General features: G+C 37.7%; 1 protein-coding gene across 1 annotated transcript; it reads left to right on the top strand.

The window, feature by feature from the left end:
• Positions 1–6,784: 6,784 nt before the first annotated feature.
• Positions 6,785–10,040, top strand: FANCF (FA complementation group F). Its single transcript, XM_037841281.1, has one exon. The coding sequence runs from the start codon at positions 6,823–6,825 to the stop codon at positions 7,903–7,905; it is 1,083 nt and encodes a 360-aa protein (XP_037697209.1). The 5' UTR covers positions 6,785–6,822; the 3' UTR covers positions 7,906–10,040.
• The last annotated feature ends 7,396 nt before the right edge of the window (positions 10,041–17,436 follow it).

Here is a 17,436-nt window from a genome sequence, read left to right on the forward strand (position 1 = left end):
TTGATGCAATCTTGTGGAGGCAGATGTATTAGTATTGATTAGTTTGGAACCTATTGATTGTTTCCATGGAGATGTGACTCAATCAACTGTGGACACGACATTTGATTGGATAATTTCCACGGAGGTATTACTCCACCCATTCAGGATGGGTCTTAATTAAATCACTGGAGTCCTGTAAGGGAGTTCACAGACAGAAGTAACTCAGAGCAACATTCTGAAGAACACCCAGGAGCTGAGAGTGGAGCTGGAACACAATCTGGGATCAGCAGATGCTGGCCACTGCTTTCCCAGCTAACAGAGGTTTTCTGGAAGCCCTTGGCCTTCATTCAGTGAAGGTATATTTGTGTTGATGCCTTACTTTGGACATTTTCATGGCCTTCATACCGTAAATTTGTAACCATAAACTCCCTGTATAAAAGCCAATCCATTTCTGGTATTTTGCATAATGGTAGCATTAGCAAATCAGAACAACGGGTATTTGGAAATCACTGCACTAGACTACTCACCATTCCCAGAACACATAGTGATTGATAATATTATGACTCAGAGCCTTAATTAATTATAAGCATGGCTGAGAACTCAGACCAATTGTGTCAGTAAAGGTCCTGGCAGGGAATAGACACACTTAGCAGGGATTTTAAAAATAATTTAATAGAGCAATATTTACAGAAGTATGGGCAAGGTTAAAGGAATCAATAAGGTACTTTAGAGCATTCAGAGATTAGCAACAGCAGGAAGCCCTTGGGGCAGCAGAGAGGAACAGATGTTACTGGAGTTCCACGGAGGCCTTATAAAACTGTATTATAGGGAAAGAACTAGAATCCTGGTGCCTAAGCAGAGCTAAGTAGAAGCACTATCTGCTAATGCCTCTCATAGGTCAAACTCAGCAGCAAGCCAGAGGGCTGGGAACTAGGTTGAGACAGTCAACAAGAATCAGGCCACTCCCTTACACAGAACAGGGAAAGGGGAGAAAATGAATGGGCTGGAGGCGGAAGGACAAACAGAGAATAACCAACCAAATATATTTCTTCATCTCTTATTTGCAGAAACGTAATTCAAATTTGCTAATCTGAATCACAATGACCTTTCTTTTGTGCCTTCTTGGCTAACTGTGGTAGAATGCCTATATTGGAGGTTAGCAGTGGTGCTTTCCAAACTTTTCCAAATCTGGGCAACCAGAGAGGAGCTGGGAGGCAGATACAAAAGGCCTGGTGAGAAAGAAATTCTTTGCACTTTGTATTATATCATTATGATAAAAAAATAAAATATAAAGTAATAGAAATGATATTAAATTTTGAATTTATTTGAAATTCCCAAGAACATCTAAAGAGAAAAATTAAGCTTACATCTAATAAACGTAATTTTTAATATTGGGTTTTCTATTTGAAATTGTTAATTGTAATCTATGATCAAGACTTTTTATCAAAGTTCTCTTCATATTATTGAGAGTCACCATTGACCAGTAATGATAAAATGGGTAAACCATTTTTATATCCATTACAGATTTAGAAGAAATGAAATTGTCTTTAAAGAAAAGCTCTTATTTTTCTTTCCTTCTAAATGCAATATAATGTTGAATGTCACTCTACTGATGGAAATGAATTTTGAATTCAGACGAACTTTTTCATATCAAGTATTTCAAAATTTTGAGGACATTCTAATTTGCAGAATGCACAAGCACTGTTACAGCAGTCTCTCTGCTGTTAGGTTTGAGGGCACTTAAGGCACATCCACTGCAAATAAAAGCAGTATCTGATATCTGTGAAGACAGCAATTTGGAGCCATCATCTAGATCTGTGCCCAAAAGGAAACATCAACCTTTAAAGCCTCCTCCTCTACCTTCCTCTGAATTCACAAGGGCTCTTCTCTGTCTTCCTTGGACACTTGGAACTCTTCTACTAACTTCATGGCCCCTTGTCCATGACGGATTGCAAACGTGCACTCTCTGAAGCCACTGAATAAATGTCCAGGTGGTAGAGCTTGTCCAAGGAGGGACACAGGATGGATTATCAAGCATCTCTTCATCTCAGTAATGATCCCAGTCTCTTGGCACCTCATTCAGATGCCCCACGGCCTTAGATCAATATCTCAGGCATGCAATTATAACTCTTCAGTGCACTGATTGGGAAGCCACAGACTCAAGATAAATTCTGCTTAGTTAGTCAGTTATAGTCTTCTGAAAACAATTTGAAAGGTGGGAAAAGTAAAAATATGTGTATTTTCTTCTATCTGGTATAAACTTAATATTTTTGAGATTTATTTTAGGGTTCTACAGTCTGATCAGGGACTAGTTGTAATATCATAGGATGCAAGTCAGGGCCATTTTTTCCTAGAAACCTTTGTCATATTTCCCTTTATGTGTCCATTATCATACATTTGATATTTTTCCTTTTGTAAGGGAATTTAATGAGAAAATTTAAATAGGAAAATTGTGACTGCTAATTTACTGAAGTAAATCCCACTAAGATCTGTATTCCCTTTTCTCAAAACTTAGGGTGTGCATTGTCACAACAAATGACAAAATAACATTTGTAAAGTTTCTACAGAAAATCTCTTCAAAAACTGTGCCAGCCTCCTGTTCATTGTTGCTATTCAACAATATATAGAGAGATGCACCATTACACCTGTCCTGAATGAGGTAATGGAGTCAATCAGGTCTTCTTTGCCCATAATATCTGCCCCCTAAGAGTTGTAAAAAACTTGAAACTTTTCCTTTCTGAGCAGATTCTAGGATGAGGGAAAAACTTTCATCTGCTTTGCCTAAAGATGGGGACTCCAGTTCTGCTACTCATATGAAAGAAAAAACCTTATTTCAACAAGTATAGATTTGAAATCAGTGTGGTAATATATGGATATAATATTGTTCAAAATAGCATAAAGAGACATCAGAACAATTAGCTGTCATTGCTCTCTAAATTTCATAGTGTCCTATAATTTCTGGCTTATTGCTTATCTTAAAACAACCAAAAAAATTGACCTAACCTAGAGAATGGAAACAACTCTGATTTTTCAAGTCTTACTATGCCATTGAACAAAACTGTATTAAAAACCTCTCAGGACCAGGAGTAAATGTTGCAGTTGCAAGCTATGTCTGATAAAATTACCTTCACACTGCTCATAACAAAGTTGATGGGGCTCTGTTATACTGAGAAGCAATGGAATTGGGAGAAAATTTGGGAAGATGTTAAAATTGGGAGCTTACATAATACTAACAACAATCAATGCTTATTGGACATTAGTATGTGCCACACACCGTTCTAAGGGCTTGTATCAGCTGGGTGCATTTAGCTGAAAGCAACAGAAAATAAAAATGAAACTGGTAAAAACAATCAGGAAATGTACAGGGTTACATAATTCTAAACAGGGTTAGTTTGATGGTTGTCTTAATCCAATGTCCTATGCTCTGTAATTCCGAGATTCTCTTGGTCCTGGGAAGTAAATGGCTGTGGCAGTTTTGGGCTTCTTATACTCATATAATAATATCCAGAGGAAGAGAAAAACTGTCTCTTAAGCATGTCTGATATTCACTTGTACACACCCACACAGTCTATTATGCCTGTCTATTCATGTAGGTCAAGGCTGAAATTGAGTCACCTGACCATTTGTGAAGAAATTTCTGCCATTAGGGAATGCTATACTTGATAGACTTAAGACGGATACATCAATAGATTAAGATCAGGTTCTTAAATTACTGGATTAAGAGAGGGATAGATTAACATGATTGGCTCCAAATTATCAGGCCCCACTACTTGAGCTGAGCTGGGATCAGATCCCAAATTGCAAGGTTATTATGCAATGGGAGAGGTGATGGTGGTGGACTGGCTACTAAAAGACAAAACACAACATCCAACATGGCATCTTACATTTTATCACATTTAATCTTCACCAGGACCTATGAGGTACGTTCTCTGTGAAAGTCTCTTTTTCTGATCCTCGGTTGCTTATGTTGCTTGGCTCCTTTGACATTATCTTTTAATAAAATCTCCTTAAATTTCACTTGTCAAGTCTCTGTCATAATTTACTGCCTCCAGAAACTTAGGAATCATAATCAAGAGGTGGGGATTGGTCCTGGTATTTGTAGCATACACTATACAGGTACATGCCCTTATAAATTTTGCTTTATGCTATTGCACCTATCTGGGTTTTCCTTTACCCCATGACTATTCAAAAGTCATTAAGGCCTAAAGAATATATCAGTCCTCGGTAAAGCCTTCCCAGAACTCTCTTGTCAGAGTTGATATCTGGTCTCTCATAACATCACTCGTACACTTTTTAAAATTCATAAAACCTGATTTGCAATACACCACCCCTAGATTGTGGGTTTCTTGAAGGGACCTTGTTTTAATCATCTTTCAATCCCTGGTACTTTGTTCATAGTAGGTTCTTAATAAATACACACCGAATTTTCTTGAAATAGACGGAACATTGAGGAGATGCTCCAAACTCTAGGTTTTCTTTCTTCTAAAGAGGAATACTACACAGACCTGTTTATTTATTGAAAATAGCCTAATATGAAATATGTGTATGTTTATATAGTTTAATGCTCAAGCAAAGATTTAAGATAAAATTAAATTTTAGATAAGGAAAATAGAAACTTATGGAGCTGGAGAAGTTAATATGCACAGTTGTTGCCATATGCTCTCACCCTAATCCTGGACTGAAGGCAGCTTTAGCAGACTTCTTTCACCTTGGTCTCTCTCAACTCAGGTGCCTTCAATCAACTGTTCCTCTGGCCTGAGAAACATTTTTTGACACTCATGCTTCAGCTTTCAGTTGACAAATCAGTTTCTAAAGAGGACTTCCCTAGCCCCTAAGACTTGGTACCCCTCCTCCATTATTTCCTCCTATCACATTTGAGGTTACTTGCTCAAACTCTCTCATAACCGTTACAAGATGGACTCCTCCCCTAGGGCAAAAACAATGTTTATTTAATTTACCACTAAATCCCTAGGTTCTTGCATTGTCTATGTGACATAAGTTCTCAATATAAGAATAAATGAACGAATGAGTGAATCATGCATTTGCTAAAGGCAGACGGCACATTTGGCTGTGTTTTCTAGTAGCCAAGACAAAGAATATTAGGATTCATGGTTTCTTAGGATGAAATAAAATAACTAGTTCAGGAACAATTGAGAGTTCAAGCTAACTGAGTAAAAAAATCAAATAATTAATCTGAATTAACAGCATGGGCACTGTTGCTTTATTTATGTTTTAAAAGTTGTGGGTGAACACATTTCAGCAAATGAAAACTGACTCTCCCCCTTTTCTAAATCTGTGCTCCTCTTACCCTTTTTGTTAAAGTAAAACACCAACTCTGCTTACTTATTAGTTCTGGCTAGTGTTTCAGTTTGCTAAAGCTGCCAGAATGTATATACCAGTAAGTTTGGCTTTCACAATGGGGATTTATTAGCTTACAAACTTACAGTTCTAAGGCCATGAAAATGTCCCAATTAAGGCATTAACAGGATGATACCTTCTCTGAAGACAGGCTGCTGGCATCCAGGGTTCCTCTGTCAGATAGCAAGGGACATGACCAGGGCCTGCTGGTTCTTCACTTCCAGGTTTCATAGTGGCCTCTTCTCTGAGCTTCTGTGGGTCCTCTCTTGGCTTCTCCAGGGCTTTTCTCTCCAAGCTCTCTCAGCTTTTTCTGTCCTTTATCCCCTCATGAAGGACTCCAGTAAAGGGATTAAGACCCACCTTGAATGAGGTGGGCCACAGCTCAAATTGAAATAAACTAATCAAAAGGTCCCACCCACAACAGGTCTGCACCCACAGGAATGGATTAAAAGCACATGGGCTTTTCTGGGGTACATAGCCTCCAAATTGCCACACTAGTCTTTAGGACTGGGAAGAAATTCAGCTCAAAAGAGTTATTATGTCAAGTCCAGTAAGTCAGAAATTGTGGATTTTAGGACAATGCAAGAGTTTAGAGTGAAACTGTTCCAACCATTATCTTTACTAACTGTAAAATTAACAGGATGAACATAAACTCAGAGCTGTTGTCTTGTTCACTACTGTCAGATGACAATTCAGAAATGGGCCCTTCTTCCAACTGCTTTTTCTTTCCACAATCTCTGGTAAAACATTTGTTTAGCTTTCGCTAAATGCCATTCTGCATTTCTTTCCATCAGTTGTTTATTTTTGTGAAATAAGTCAAGCAAGCCATTTATTTTGCCTTGAAAGGTACAAAAATTTTAAAAGCGTTATTTTGAAATAAAATGTTCAGTTCCTTTAAAATTCTTAATAAAATACTGATCTTGAAGTTTATTGTTTTGTTCCAATTCATCTGGGCTTCCATTCTAACAACGAAAAAGCACTGTGAAGGACTAGAATTCAGCATAGTGCCTGACAATTACGACGAGAGCAGTACATTTTTACCAAATCGAACTTAATATTTCATTTATTAACGTTCTCATACTCGGCGGCATTATCTAATTACAATAGACCTTCACACAGATCCTCTTTTCAGGCAAAGCTCAAAAAATTTCTACTAGGGATATTCTTGAAGCGAAAGGAAGCGGGGGGACGCATATAACTATCATACTTTTGCACACGGCTAAGAAAATTCTCGCTAGGATGCCCTACATTTGTTCTCGCTCTACCCACAGCATTTTCAATAGCGGCGGCAAAGATCAACAGCAGGAGACTTCCTCTAGTTTGGGTCCCAGGGTCAAGGAACCCGGATTAAAGCCGCTGTCAGACTGACAGGGACTTGGTCCAATAACATTGTACAGAGGCGTATCCTCTCACAGACCGCCCAATCGGCCCGCAGCGAGTTGCCGTCTAGAGGATGAAAGCGGAAGTGAGGCTTTTGCGTTCCCCATGGAGACGCTCCTGCAGCACCTGGAGCGCTTCTCTGAGGTCCTGGCGGTCTCCTGCACGACCCGCGTTAGCACCTGGGACCCAAAGACCGTGCGCCGGGCCCTGCAGTGGGCTCGCTATCTGCGCCACATCCACCGGCGCTTTGGCTGCCATGGCCGCATTCGTAAGGCTCTAGAGCAGCAACTGCACAACTTGTGGAGACTGGAGGGCGGTCCTGGGCCCCGTCCAGTCTCCGGACTGACGAACTTCCAGTCCCTGGGGCGCTGTGACATCCTTCTGTCTCTTCGCCTGCTAGAGAACCGAGCCCTCGGGCATGCCGCCTGTCACCACCTACTGCAGCAGCTTTTTCCGGGCCCCAGCTACCCGGACGCCAACCAGGAGACGCTCCAAGACAGCCTGGCCTGCCTCGCCCGCCGCCGTTCCGCCGTCCACATGCTGCTGTTCAACGGCTACAGAGAGAACCCGGTCCTTCAGGAGGACTCGCTGATGAAGACCCAGGCGGAGCTGCTGCTGGAGCGCCTGCAGGAGGTGGGGAAGGCCGAAGCGGAGGGACCCAGCAGGTTTCTCAGCTTTCTGTGGGAGCGCTTGCCTCAGAACAACTTCCTAAAGGTGGTAGCGGTCGCGCTGTTGCTGCCTCCGTCCTGCTCTGCCGGGTCCGGTGGAGAGGAGTTTGAAATGGGCAGCCCCAAAACACCCAGAGAGGGGGGTCAGGAGCTGGTCCATTGGCTTCTGGGGAAGTCTGACATCATGACTGCCTTTTGCCGCAACCTCCCCGCCAGGCTTTTAGCTTCAGTGGCAGGGTGCCACCCAGAACTCTCCCGGGTCTATTTGAGTCTGCTAACTGACTGGGGTCGACATCTGCAGTACGACCTACAGAAGGGCACGTGGGTTGGAATTGAGTCCCAGGATGTTCCCTGGGAGGAGTTGTACGACAGGTTTCAAAGCCTCTGCCAGTCCCCTCCACCTCTGAAAGACGAAGTTTTGACTGCCCTGAAGTCCTGTAAGGCGCAGGATGGAGATTTCGAAGTCCCCGGTGTTAGCATCTGGACAGACCTGTTATTAGCTCTTGGGTGTGGTGCATGATACAACATCTGGGAAAAGACAATTTCTAGGTCTCAGCCCAGTTCTCCACGGGCAACATTCTGTTAATTGATCTCTTGAACATATGGGTTACATAATTAAAAATTTGATGTTCCAACAAATCTCCTATATTTTCATGTGTCCAAAATACAATTTTTGTAGGTGCTAATTTTCAGTGGTTTATTATCTAATTATAAATATGTAAAATAATTGGCCATGTATTTTCTGGATAGAGGAGGTGGCTTTGGAAGTATCTTCACTTATAGCCATAACTAGCAATGGCCTTTTAGAAGGCCACTTTCTAAGAATGCCAGGGGAAAAAAATACGGACTTTTCAACAAATAGGAGCTGTAAAAAAACAAACAAAACCCACCCTTTTCCTACCATCAGTATAGTTTACATTTACAGTTGTTTTTTCAGTACTGAATTTTCTTTAATCAATATGTTTTGTTAGAAATGTTGGTTTGAAAAGCTAACTGGACTGTTTGGATGTAAACCCTGAGCCTTGGCCTTGTTAACCCAACGTTCTATCCAGTTAACCAGCCTCAATATGTATTAAAATTTTTGTTATTCAGAAAGTTTGTTTCTCATTCTGTAAATTACTCCTCTTTGAGAGGTAAAAAACCAAATAGTAATTTAATTTAAATTATTGACTCAAAGACAAAATTAGCTGTTTAAAGCATGCTGTATACAAATATATGCTTTTGGATATTAATTTAGCATTTGGTAAAATAAAACAAAAGTCCACATTAGAAGACTGAAGGTTTAGTGCTGCTTCTGTCACTAGTAACTAGGTTAGTATGTCACAACCTTGGTGATATAGTTGCCTTATCTGTAAAATGAAGTGTTTAGAATAAAATAAACTTTCTTTTTGCTTGGTACCTACCTGGCCTATGGGGACAGTTTAGAATTTTTGTTGAGTGTGTGTGAAAACTTAATTCTGTCAGTTTACAAAAGTGCTCACCAACTGGCAGTGATTGCCAATAACCAAATCTAAGAGCAATTTATTCGTTTTTATTAAGGGATAAAACTTTTTAGGAATAAAGGTATTTTTGTCCATAACCAGATAGTTAGAGTCCTTAGAAGACAAATTGGTATTCAGAAAGCTAATTGGTGAGAATGGAGTTCAGAGCAAGAGGAGTTACATAATCTCACAGAATTTTTTATTCTATGGTAAAACCTCGGGTGAACTATTCCACTAGCAAATATGCTTTTCTAGATGATCTTGGATTTACACTAGCACATTCTTATTTCTCATAGTCCAGTTCCATTTTCTAGCTGTACTCCATGTAGGCCATCTTTTACAATGCATTTGTCCTTAATGCAAGGAGAAAGGCAATTTCTCTTCTTTTTTCAGGAAAAGAAACCCAATGAAGAGTTCTACCTGGGCAAAGTCCTAATATTAGGTTTCATTTCAGAGAACGGTGAACGGTATGTTTCAGAACTGTCCGCATTTCTGCAGTTATATCTGAGACTATGATTTAAGATAAAATGATAAAGACTGTTTGTTATAGATTTAAGTGGAGGACATTGTAAAATCCATATTTATACTTCCCATTTATTAAGCTCCTAATTTTAGGCACCATACTATGTTCATTACATACATTACCTTATTTAATCTTATCCCCCAAACTGTATTCTTACAAATAAAGATATGAGCTAAGAAAGATTAAGTAAAATGTTTCCCAGAACCTAGCACAGTGCCTGGCATGTGGTGGGTACTCCGGATTTGTGAATAAATGAAACCAGGGTAGAACTATACATCTGTATACTTGCATTTATAAATCAAATTAAGGACCTGAAATGATGCCATTTAATTAACTAAGCTTATTATCTAAGAATCTATGTATAGGACAAAAAAAAAGTGAGGGGAAAGAATGGAAAATTGAATAAATTCAAGCCTTTCTTGAGCCAGCACATAAAATGACTGCATGTCTGTTGTGTTTCCTGTTAGTATTATTTTAATCACAGAAATCTCATGCTGTGCTAGACCTTCCCCTGCCTGTTTATTTACTGAGTATATTAGAATATTTAAAATCTGAATGTTGTCTATACACTGACTACCTATTAAATGCAATTCAAGGTTTTAATTCTAATGGACAATTTGTAGGATTTAGCTTTAGTGAATAAATAACGCTTTGCATTATATGGTGCCATATGGTTTACAGAGTCCTGCCATTACATCATCTTAGGAGAACCTCTTAATATAACTATAAATTAGGGCAATGTGCTATGAGCCTCAAATTTTATTAATAAAGGAATTGAGTCTCGGGTAGTGATTTGTCCAACAATGATGGCTTTTAGGTGGTAGAGCAAAGAAGGATCCAGATCTTTCCTGACTTAAATCCTTTCCACAAATCTATTTTAGGGAGCTGTACTGGTGATTGAAAACCAATATTGAATTAGAAAGTCTATATCATTCTTGTGTTCCCAAAACTAACATAGGGCCTAGCATATGGGAGGCATTATATTTGTTGAATTTTGTTTAAATGTGGATTATTAGCTACTGGTAGGCTTTTTACCAAGTTACTTCAATTTCTGAATCAGGGTTTATTCATCTACAAAATGGAAGAATTCAACTTTTTCTACCGACTTGCCATAATTAAAGGATAAATGATAATGCATATGAAAATGATGTCAGAAGTTATGAACAGGCAAATTCACTTACTTTCTCTTTTTAAAATTGATAAACATGTAAATAAATGTCTAAAAGATATGATCCACACCTAAGCCATCAATATTTATGAAAAATGACCAAAGATAAAACTAATAGGAATGGAAATCATCACATTAAGATTTAACCATTAAAGAAAACAAGATTGGGAATTTGATTTTTAAATACATCTTTTTGGACATAAAATAAAAATATTAGAGGAAAAATATAATAGATAAACCCCATCCATTATCCCACCCCCTAGCACTATTTTCATTTTTGTGTATTCCTTTCCTTTTTTTCTTTTTTTGTCATATGTATGCTATTTCCATAGCTGTAATGTGTGCATGACATTTCTAGGTTTTTTAAGTTATCAAATATCTTCATGTTTATGTAGTCTTTAAAATTAACGTCAGGGCCATAAGCACCACTTTCAGAGTAAGCCCTCAGTAAATAATAGTTGTATGTTTTTTCTATACTTAAAGAGATGACAATGTTGAGGTTTCTTTTCATTGTTATTTTATTTTTTTAATGTTAATGTACTTCTGCATTTCTGCAGTACCAACCTTAGTCATAATGCATTAACTTATTTGTATTCTCTTGAATTTAGTTGGTTTCTATTTTGTTTAGATTTTTGATTCTGAGTTCACAAGTGAGATCGGCCTGTAATTTTTCTCTCTTGCATTTCTTTTGTTTGAAATTAATGTCAAGGTTATACTGGCCACGTGGATGAGTTAGAGAGTATTCCCTTTTCCCCCTATTTTCTGGAACAGCTTTATAAGATTGGAATGATCAATTCTTTGAGAGTTTTATAGGATTCTTCTCTAATAAAATCTGGACCCAACATTATTAGCTCATTAATTTTTTAACATTTTTTATTGTGAAATATATATGCAGAAAAGTGATAAATTTCAAAGTACATTTTAACAAGTGGTTATAAAGCAATTTTCAAAGTATAGTATGGGTTACAGTTCCACCATTTCAAGTATTTCCTTATAACTGTTCTAATACACTAGAAACTAAAAACAAAAATCTATATAATGATTCAGTAGTCATAATCATTTGTTAAATGCTATCCTCTGTTACAACTCCTCCCTCTCATTTGATCATTGTCTCAATCTTAAGGAACATTTGGGCAATGACCATTCTAATTTCTTCATGTTGAAAAGGGGTGTCGACATTATGAGGTAGGGGGATGCAATTGGTTGATGTTCTTGCAGACACTGTTCAGGACTTACCTGGGATAGGATCAATCTAGAGTTCCTGCACAGTAAGTTTCTGCACAATAAACTTAGTGAGTGAAACTTTTTTATAGAATCTCAGCTAGAGCCCTGGGTATTCTTTAGGGTTTTCAGGAATATTGTTGGTTGGGGCTTGGTGTACCATGGCAATTTGTGGGGGCATATCATGGCAATTTGCGATACCTAGGTGAAACTTGCGTAAGAGTAACCTCCAGAACAGCCTCTCGACTCTATTTGAACTCTCTTAGCCACTGAACCCTTATTCTGTTACATTTCTTTTCCCCCATTTGGTCAAGAAGGCATTGTCAGTCCCACAATGTCAGGGAGACTCACAATCCTGGAAGTCATGTCCCATGTAGCCAGGAGGGTAACGAGTTTATTTGCAGAGTTGGGCTTAGAGAGAAAGAAGCCACATTGGTAGATCATCAATTTTTAACCTTTTTCTGTTTTCTAGTATGTTCTATAAATTCTAACTCTACTGAAAGTCTCATGTTTTGATTGGTGACAATTTCATTATCATCTGTTCTAAATATTTTCCACAATGATTTCTTCTCTAATCCATGAGAATTAGAATCATTTTTAAAATTCCTCAATGGATGAAGGTTTTTAAAAAATTATAATTTTGTTATTCTTTTCCAGATTAATTTTATTTTGGTCAGAAAAATATAGTTTTATTATACTGAACCTTTCTTGAGACTTGTTGTATTGTTCAAGTAAGGGTCAATTGTTGGGTGCAAATTCTACATGTTTTTAAAATTAATTGTTAATATTTTGTTCAATTATTCTAGATATTTATTTATGTATTGTCTATCTGATGAAATAAATGAGGAAGTAGTGTTGAAATCCCACACTATGAACTTGGTTTTATCAGTTTCTCCATGAAGTTTTATCAGTGTTTCTTTTATGTATTTTGAGATATTTTATGATATGCATATGAGTGTAGAATTGTTATATCATCTTAATGAATTGAACCTTTTATTTTGTACTGACTGCTGTAAAGTCCTTTTTTCTATTATTGTTGTCATGGATATATTTGGACTTTTACTGTGCTACTTTGTGCTTTCTATTTGTGTTGATTTTTCTGTGTTTAATTTCTCTCTCTCAGCTCTTTTTGTTTGAATTTTTGTTTGTTTCTTTACTAGACTTCTGGGTCTAAATAGGATATTCTTTCCCTGGGAGGGGATTTTCAGTTGTCTCTGCCTATGGTAGGGAACATTGTCAAGCTGGGACCACTTTGGCTGTATCTCTGGCTTAATGCAAGGGTTTTATGTTCAGTTTCTCTAACTTGTAGCTTGCGCAAAGCATGGTTTCAAAATCCCATTTGCACACTGTTCACATCTTGCTTTTGGTTTTCTATTTACATATTTGACATGGAGGGTGGCTTGGAAATTTTCCTTATTTCCTAAAATCCCAAAAAGGCATTAAAAAATACGTTTTACTTAGAATCTAATGTTTCATGGCATTTGGGCCCTATGGAGTAGCTAGTCACTACTTTGCCAGAAGTGGAAGTCCTCATTTTCCCCTTAACCAACACCAACCAAACTTTTGCCCTCAACACTCCATGAAATGTCTTTTCAAGGTCACCAATCATTTCCATGATGCCAAATTGAAAAGATACTTTTCTGATATCAAGTTATTTTTTTCTTTTAGCAGCATTTTAGACACTTCTAACCACTTCCTCCTTTTTTGAAACTGGGCTTGAAATTCTATTCTCTTGATTTATATGACAAGTTTATTCTGGTTTCCTCTTACCTCTGTAACTACTTTTTCTTTGATTTCTGATTTTTGGCTCCTCCTTCCCTATTCAATCTTTAAATGTTGGGGATTTCTCAGAGTTTAGTAACAGCCAGCTTCTTCTTTTGTATACACTCTCACCCTACATGATCTCATCCATTCCCATGGTTTTAAACACTGCCTGTTTGCAATCAGTTGCCCAATTTATACCTCCAGCCCAGCTTTTCACTAGAACTTCAGGATGTTATGTCCAGGTTTAATATCTCCATTTGAAAGTCTCACAGGCCTCCCAAATCAAACATATCCCAAACAGAATTAGTTTTATCCCCATAGAAGTCTGTTTATCCCTATATATTGCTCAGTAAAAACTGGAAATTATCCTTGAATTGTTCCTTTCTCCTAATCACCACATCGATTCCATAAATCTTTCCATTTTTTTTTTTTCCCTTCTCTAGTGTCATCATTGTAGTATGGGCTATGTGACCATAAATACTTGTTTGCTCAGTACAGATTTAGTTTGTTGTCTGGAATAATTATTAAAAGTGTCCCACTTTATTCTCTAAGATGCTCTGGTTTGGCTAATAATTTATATGGTCACTGTCAGATCACTGCAATTGTGACTTTGCTAGTTTCCCTGCTGACTTTATTGCATTTCTACAATGCATTCTTCACCTAACTGTCCAAGTAGTGGAGTTTTGGCTTACGTTCACTGAGATATTTGAAGCAGCTGGAAGCTTCTCACTGCTACCTCTATGCCAACATTTTTACCCACATAATTCAACTTCTGCTTATTTTCAGTGATAAACTTTTCTATATCAAGCTAATTTCTGCTCTTTTACAGATCTGATTCCTCACCTGCTAAAGGACATGGCTCTAGCAATTTTTTCTCTTACATCTCCAGCTTACAAACATGCCGCTATTTCTACCATCCTTAACAAAACAGAACTTCTGCCCCCATTTCACTTACCAACTACTGCTTCATTTACTTTATACTATTTGCTACTGTTCAACTCTGAAATAATTGCTTATACTCACTGTCTTCAATTCATCTCCTCCTATTTTCCCATAAGACCATTTCAGTCATGCTTTTCCCACCCACCCTCTCATTCCATCAAAATTGCCCTTTTACAGCCAATTAAGAGTCCTCCACGTTGTTAAATCCAATGGCCAGTTCTCAGGCTTCATCTTTTTTAATCCATCAGTAAATTTTGACACAGTTGCTGATTCCTTTCACCTGCTTATACTTTTTATATTAGGTTTCCAGGATACTTTAGTCTCTTGATTTTCCTCCTACCTCCATTGTCACTCCTTTTTTGTATTCTTTCTCCTCTGAAAACTCTTAATATTGGTGTCCTTCCAGGCTCAGTCCTAGTTTCTCTTCTCTTCTCTATCTACACATACTTTCTTTTTGATCTCATTCAGTCCATGCCTTTAAAATCATTTGCATGTCAATGATTCATATATTCTGCTGCCCAGGCATCTTTCTCAAACTCCAGACTTGTATCAGCAGTATACTAAAGACCTCTTCTTGGATACCTCAATCTCAACATGTCCAAAACTTGCTTGATTTACAGTCTTTCTCATCCCTGTTATTGGCAACTCTATCTTTCCAGTTTCTCAGGCCAAAAATCTTTGAATCACACTTGATTCTTTATCTTTCGCCACATATCTAATCTGACAGGGCTATTGGTTCAATATTCCAAAAGTACCCAGAATTTGACCACTGCTTACCTTCTTTACTGCTAACCCCCTAGTCCAAGCCACCATCATATTTTACATGGATTCCTGCAATAGCCTTTTAATCAGGACTTCTCAATTTCATCTTGGTCCCTCTACTATCCATTCTCAATACTGTAGCTAAGAGTTATTTAAAATATAAGAAAGATATTGATATTCCTCTCAAAGTTCTGCACTGGCTACTCATTTCATTCAGGGTCCTTCCAATGGTCTACAAAGCCTTGCGTGATCAGCATTTTCCCCTTTACCTCTCCCACCTATTCTCTTCCTACTCTTCCCGTCACTCTGCTCTAGTCACATTGCCCTCCTTGTTCTTCTTCTGACAAGCTGGGCATGTTCCTACATTATGGCTGTCCTCTCTGCCTGGAAAACTCTTCCCCCAATTATCTGCTTAATTAACTTACTTACCTACTTCAATTCTTTGTTCAACTCTCACTTCTTTAAGGCCTATTTTAATTATTCTATTTAATATAGCAAACTTCCCAACCACCAGATTTTACCCAGTTTCACCACCCCCATTCATAATCCCCTTGTGCTATTCCATTCTTTCTTTTTTCCTTAGCACTTTCCATCACCTATTAATATATCACTTTATTTATTTATTCATTCATTCATTTATGATACATATTTTAAATTTCTATCTTCCAGAATGCAAGCTCCTCTAGGAGAGGATTCTCTGTCTATTTTAGTCAGTAATACATCCTAAGAGTATAGTTCTTAGTACAAAGTGAAAACTCAAAAAGTATTTGTTAAATGAACGTATGAATGAGTAAAATAGCTTTTATGAAGTGAATTTTATGATTTCAGTTTCCTACTTAACACCCTATGATGGCTTTCCATTTCCATTCTCCTCCTTGCTTTAGAGGACCTGCCAGTATAACCCCCACTTATTTTGACAGGCTCATCTGCCATTCTCCTTTCCAAAACTCCAGGAACACAGGACTTCTTTCAGTTTCTGTAATGGGCTGAGCTTTTTCCTGTCAGAGAATTTTTATTTACCTTAGTCCTTCAGCCAAGAATGTTCTCACCCAGGTCCTTTGCTTCTCAGCTTAATTCTCATCCTCTCATCTTAATACCTTTTTTAAATATACTTCACCGTTTTCTTTCCCTTCAGCCCATCCCCTATAAATTGTAGTTTGATTTTGTCTATCTTTTCTACTAGTCTCTAAACTCAGTGAGGGCAGGACCGCTTTTGTTTTGCTTACCATTGAATGTCCAAGCCACTCTAGCCATGACTGGCATATAGTAAGTAGCTGATAACTATTTTTGAATGAGTATCATCCATCTATTCGAGGCAGGAGATTGTATAAAGATTCTAAGAAAAATCTCTGGCAAGGAATGGAGTGAACATTCAATTAGGGAATCATTCCCTGGGTCATATCTTTAAGAAACATGTCACTTAACAGTGGCTACAAGGAATATAAATCCAAACAAAAAGAGTGGAGGCCCCAGTAGATGGTAATATTTTCAAGCTACAACTCACAATCTGAAAAATTTTCCACAGCCACTTTGTTCCATTTGAGTCAGACTGACATTCACCAATGTCTGCATTTAGTGCTGTGGTTAAATTGTCCAGTCTTACTTGCTCTATATAGCTCTTTTATGCATTTTTGGACCTCTGAAACAGTATACCAAAGCTCTAACATATAAACCAGCTATAAATAGAATGGCCTATATTCCCTGGCAAATTGTGGATACAGGGTATTCATTATTAACATAAATTAATTGATGTGAATGCCTTAGGAAAAAAAATATTGATTTCTTTCAGGAATTAATTGGAAATGATCAATCGCTATATTAGAAGTCTGGCCATAGGATCATTCATCAGATGCTAATTGTCATGGTGGGCTAAGAAATCCATTTTGGCTTAGAAATATGGTGGCCCTAAGGGAAAGAAGCTTGAATCATTACAATAATTAATGAGTATACATCTGTCTCTTGGAGCTTCATTACTCTTAATATTGGGGGAAAGGTGTTGAGTTTAGAAGGGATTACAGTGTTTTAAAGTCCCATTGTGGTTTTATCCTTTTATCTCATGGATGATCAGGACTTAAATCTTAGAAATATTTTATATAGCAGTGACTCAGAAGTATAAGCATAGGGATATAAAATGTGAATAATCAGTTTATGGTTTATCTATCTATATAATATGAATAGGATTGTCAAGCT

This window comes from Choloepus didactylus, chromosome 6, assembly GCF_015220235.1.
Source record: "Choloepus didactylus isolate mChoDid1 chromosome 6, mChoDid1.pri, whole genome shotgun sequence".
NCBI classification, from domain to species: domain Eukaryota; kingdom Metazoa; phylum Chordata; class Mammalia; order Pilosa; family Megalonychidae; genus Choloepus; species Choloepus didactylus.